This window comes from Chaetura pelagica, unplaced genomic scaffold (assembly GCF_000747805.2).
Source record: "Chaetura pelagica isolate M959 unplaced genomic scaffold, ChaPel_1.0 scaffold1, whole genome shotgun sequence".
NCBI classification, from domain to species: Eukaryota; Metazoa; Chordata; class Aves; order Apodiformes; family Apodidae; genus Chaetura; species Chaetura pelagica.
In genome coordinates this window covers 775,580-780,603 of record NW_009951948.1, presented here as the reverse complement: position 1 = coordinate 780,603, position 5,024 = coordinate 775,580, and the positions used below count along the sequence as shown (strand labels likewise).

Genomic DNA, 5,024 nt, shown 5'->3' with positions numbered 1-5,024 from the left:
TGGGGTCAGTCTCCTGGCTTGAGTCCCCACTAGTGATTTACACAAACAACCCTCTCATCCCAACATCAGTGGCCAAGAGCCCATCCAGAGGGTTAAAATCTTAGCCTTAGACTTTCAAGGGCAAGAAAGAAAAGTCTGGCATGACAGTCCTGCCAGGAGCTGCTTCCCTCATCCTTTCAGCATCCTTAACTGGACACTCTCATACTGCCAGAGCCCCAAAGCAAGTAGTTGCAGGATGCACCCCGTGACTCCCCGGCCACATCCAGCACTGGAACCTGCTTCCAAAGGTGAGTCATGGCCTAGCACCTCCCCACAAGCTGCATTATTGCTGCCAGAGGAGAGGCTGGCTTCCGTGCTTCCTTGAATGCCAGCTATACCTCCTTGATGAGTACATGGTGTCTAATGGTCACGGGATGGGCAGGCAGGAACTGCTGTGATTTCATCGCAGCCGTGACCTGATTCACCCCTCATTATGTCATTTACTCTGCCTCTCTGTGGAGTGAGGGTCATGAGACCTGCCTGCCTGGTATGAGGATTAATTCCTACCAGCTAATGCTTTGAAGATGAGAAGAAAAGCATACATTGTTGGTGCCACTGTTACTGCTGTCAGACCCGTGCTCTGCCCACCTGCCACCAGGCTCTGGCAGTGCACAGGCAGGAGCCTGTGTGAGGGGCATTTATATATTGGGCATTTGTGTGACACCCCTCTCTGTGGAGGATCCCAAAGGCATTCACTGTTGGGTGCCTTGAGGGCCCCATGTTCACCAGGTAGTCATCAAGAGGCTGCCAGGCAGGGGCAGGAGGGTCCTCTGCTACACCCAGGGCTGAAGGGAGGCCTGATCCAGGGTAGAGCTACTGAGCTTTCAGAAAGATAAGACTCCACAGGACACGTGTGAGCATACAGAAGAGAATCTCAGAGGAAATCCAGCTCCCCTAAAGCATCCCTGAAACAAACACATCAGAAAGCCAGGCTCTTTCCCAGCATTTGTTCTCACTAGGTGAGTCGCTGCTTTGAGGGAGCACAGTTGTAGGAAAATAAATCTTGGGCCACACCACGACTCACTGTTCCCTAAGTTAGATGCCCTTCATCATCACTGTGTGGCTTTGCCAGATGGCAAACCCTCCCACAGTGGGGTAAGACACAGCACACCAACTCAGCCACCAGCATGCCCAGCTGGGGGGCACGGGGGCACAGAGGCTACCAGGACTGCCTCCCTAAGGAAATATCCATTGGACCCAGTTCAATCACTTTTTGAGAAAGAGGGGCATGTTTGCTTCTGAGGTTTGAGGCTGTCACAACAAAACACAGGCTCCTAAGCTCTCCCCATCCAAAGGTGGGAGCACATCTTGGATGGCCTGAACCTGAGGCATTCTGTAAGATGCGACAAATGAGGGTTTGTTGCCCAGAGTTTGCTCTGAAAGAGGGTTCCTGGCTCTATTTCCATGCAGGAAACATATCCTTTAATGCAGACATTGATGATACAATGACCACATGGATAATTCTCCCAAAGTCCACTTACCTGTGGGAACCCCAGTGAGTCACAGCCAACAGTCAAGCACCCATTGCCCTTCTGTAAATCAACACTACCAGGTTTTGTTACACACTGCCTGGTGAAGCAACCTTCACCCACAGCCTTGGTGCCCATTTTCACTACCAGAGCTGATTTCCACTGTTAGCTTTGCCCTACAGCATCTGACCATGAGTCTACCCAGGTTGAAGCCAAGACACCACTGGAATGAAGTCCTCACCACCCCCCATGCAGGGCAGCTGCACTGCTGTCCTAGGACTGTTCCCACCCCCAGCTGCATCCTGTGGCTGCTTGGCAAGGTTACCCTGTACCCAGCTAATCCCAAAAATTCAGTTTTTCCCTTTGAAACCATGCTATGACCCCCTGGCTCCAGCCTGCTGTGGGCAATGGCAGAGCCACCCTGCCCAGGTCATGCCCTAACGTAAAACTCACTGCCAGTGTAGGGAGCACAACCCTGGAGAGGGGTTCAAGGTCTGGGGAGTGAGGCTGTGTGTATGAGCTCTAGAAGGAGACACAAGAGGCTGCTTTGATGTCTGTACAACATGCATGTGCACACCAGCAGGCTCTGTGCACTTGGTTTCTACAGAGCCAGCAAGACAGGCTGTGATGGATGTGAGGCAGTGAGGTCCCCACAAGAACTGGTAGCTCTGGTGTAGGGAGAGGGACATTCTTCTTTCACAGCTAAACACACAACTCTTAATCCCTCTGCTGCCAATTCCCAGATCCATAAACACGGAGCCACAATTGGTTACAGATGTACCAGCTTTGGACAAAACCAATGCCTCCATTGGGGCTCATTTGTAAATCTCTGCACCTTCCCAGGCATGTGCATGGGTTTGTCTCAGCTTCATTAACCCCTGCACACCAGTGGCCTGAGGAGGACCTAAGGCAGAGCTCGAGTGCCTTTGGTACCTGCTCAGCAAAGGAAGTTGCTGCCCTGCAGCACCCTGGTGTGGAATGACATTTCTTAGAGAAGCCCTCAAAAAACCTGCTCCTCCATGACCCACTCCATGCAGACCATTGCCACTGTGCTCAGCTGGTGGGAGCAGGGAAGCTCAGCTGCCAGCAGATCTATTCTGGTTGCTGGGGAAAGGGTCCACACTCCAGAGCAGCAGCTCCAATTTCTGTCTGTGCTGCTCCTTCTAAAATGTCAGTGCTGGCAGCAGGTCCAGCCTGGCCAACCCTGCTCTGCACCCGTGTGTGTGCACAGAAAGCTTCACTCTCAGGTTTTTGTTGTTCCCTCAATCATATTTTAGAGTGGGTTTAGGCTGTCCTTCAGTGCCGAAGGCAGCAGCTCCCCTGCCACACCAGGTTAATATCTCCGAAGGGTTTCACACACCCGCTGCTCAGTTGAATCCACGGCTTGGCTGGCTCACTGACACTGTTCCCAGTCAGACGCCAACCGCCTGCTGCAGGCTGCCAGCAGCTCCCCGGCTGCCCACAAGGGTTTGATGGTGCTTGCAGGTTATTGCCACAGGTCACGATGGCTTTTAAGAGATTTGGGACATAGCAGTCCCTGTGTTTGCCTCATTTCTCTCTCCGTCCTCTTCTGCAACCAAACCTGTCCTGTGCTTCAGAGCTGCCGAGGGATCCTCATTAAAAGGATTAAGGTATTTTCAGTGACATGGATCTGCCTGGCTTAACCCACTCCGCAGGGCAGAATGTGGGTGACAGGCAGCCACAGCCTTTCAGGGACACACCAAGCTCAGTGATGCTGCTGGGAGGTGGCCTCACCCCAAGCAGCTCCACCGCTGCAGACCCGTACCCCTCTGGGGTCTCCTGGCACATGGAGGACAGTGAACCTGCAGTGATGCTGCTTTGGCAGCTCAAAGCACTCTTGCATCTTAAAAAACATCCCGTGCCATTCACAACACAGCTGGCACTGCCTATGAGGGAAGGTGGGACCATTGCCCCAAAAGGGTGGATCGGGTGGGCAGAAAGAGACCTTGGCCCCGGTGTCCTCATATTTGGATGGCTTTTCACTCTTCCTCTCACCAACCCCCACGTAACACCCTCCCAGGTGAGCCACAGCAGGAGAGGGAGGTGGGGTGGCAGGAGAGGGAGGTGGGGTGGCCAGGGCAGCCAACACTTCCAACGTGGAGCTTCCAGCACCAGCAGCTCTCCTGCCAGCAGAGCCTTCAGCCCCACCAGCCCTGCCGCCTCCCCGCCTGCTCGGTTTTACCTCAGGGTTTCTGTGGGGTTTCGAGGGTGACTGAACACACAGCACTGCTGCTCGCAGGCGCCAGATGTTGCAGGCGGGGAAGGGCTGGCAGCGTGACTGGGATTAGGGCAGCTGATCCGCAGCCCCACAGCTGCTCACCCCTTCCCGGGCCTGGGGCTGCTCCCGGCCACCGAGAGACCCCCCAGGTAACATCAACTCAACAGCGTGAAGATCAGTGTCCTGAGGTGCACACACTGCAGCAGAGGGCCGACTTCCCATATTCCTAATACACAACGTCCTGTCTTTACACCATGAGCCACGGTGCGTTCCTGGCTGTGAAAGTGCATTTTGCATTTCTGAATGCAAAAACCCCCCCTTTTTCATGGTCATTATGTAAAACCTTCTCTAACACCGGTGCATGCACCTAATGAACTAGATTTATATATAATATATATATATCTTCATGTCTAATATTGCTTTCTATATATTTAAGTATCTTCCTCTTATGCATATCGATCTATAAAATATTAGAAAGCAGCATTGTATGTAAGAAGATAATGCATATAAAAGCACACACATATGAAAATAAATAAACATATTAAAAAAATAAAATACTAGAGATTTAAAATAAACACATATGAAACATGCATTTAGTGAACATTTTACATATGGTATTCCTATACAGGAACATATATGACAAGAAATAATCTGTATGCTTTCATAATGTTCTAAATTTATCTGTATGTTTAGAATCTTCACGTTTCCACACCTAGGCTGTAATTTTGTGGTACATTAAGTGTATAAAGCAAACTTATAAGCATAAACAAATACACCTGTGCAAATCTTTTATGTTATCAATAAATCGAATATAAGAGCCATACATGGAATCGAAATATGCAGATAACATCCATTTTTATATCTTTGCATTCACAGAACCACAGAATCTTAGGGGTTGGAAGGGACCTGGAATGTCTCCAGAGAAGGAGACTCCACAGCCCCCCTGGGCAGCCTGTTCCAGTGCTCTGTCACTCTCACAGGAAAGAAGTTTTTTCTGATGTTTATGTGGAACCTCCTGTGTTCCAGTTTGCGCCCATTGCCCCTTGTCATATCACTGGTCATCATTGAAAATAGCCTGGCTCTGTCCTCCTGACGCTCACCCTGTGCTTGCATTCTACATGGAACGTTTAACACAAACACCGCGGACATACAGCACGTCTATGAACGCTACACAACCGCCCCTATAAACCCTCACGGACGGACGCACCAAGTGCGCAGGCGCAGCTTTTGTGGCGGCTCGGGAGGAGGGGGCCTTGGCTCCGCCCCCTCCCGCCCGT

At 51.2% G+C, this 5,024-nt stretch overlaps 1 protein-coding gene across 1 annotated transcript in view; it reads left to right on the top strand.

The window, feature by feature from the left end:
* Window positions 1–235: 235 nt before the first annotated feature.
* FBXO32 (F-box protein 32) overlaps window positions 236–5,024 on the top strand; it is a 26,580-nt gene continuing 21,791 nt past the window's right edge. Inside the window, exon 1 of the mRNA XM_009997675.1 lies at window positions 236–287. Coding sequence (XP_009995977.1) covers window positions 236–287 — 52 coding nt within the window. The remainder of the gene's footprint in view (window positions 288–5,024) is intronic.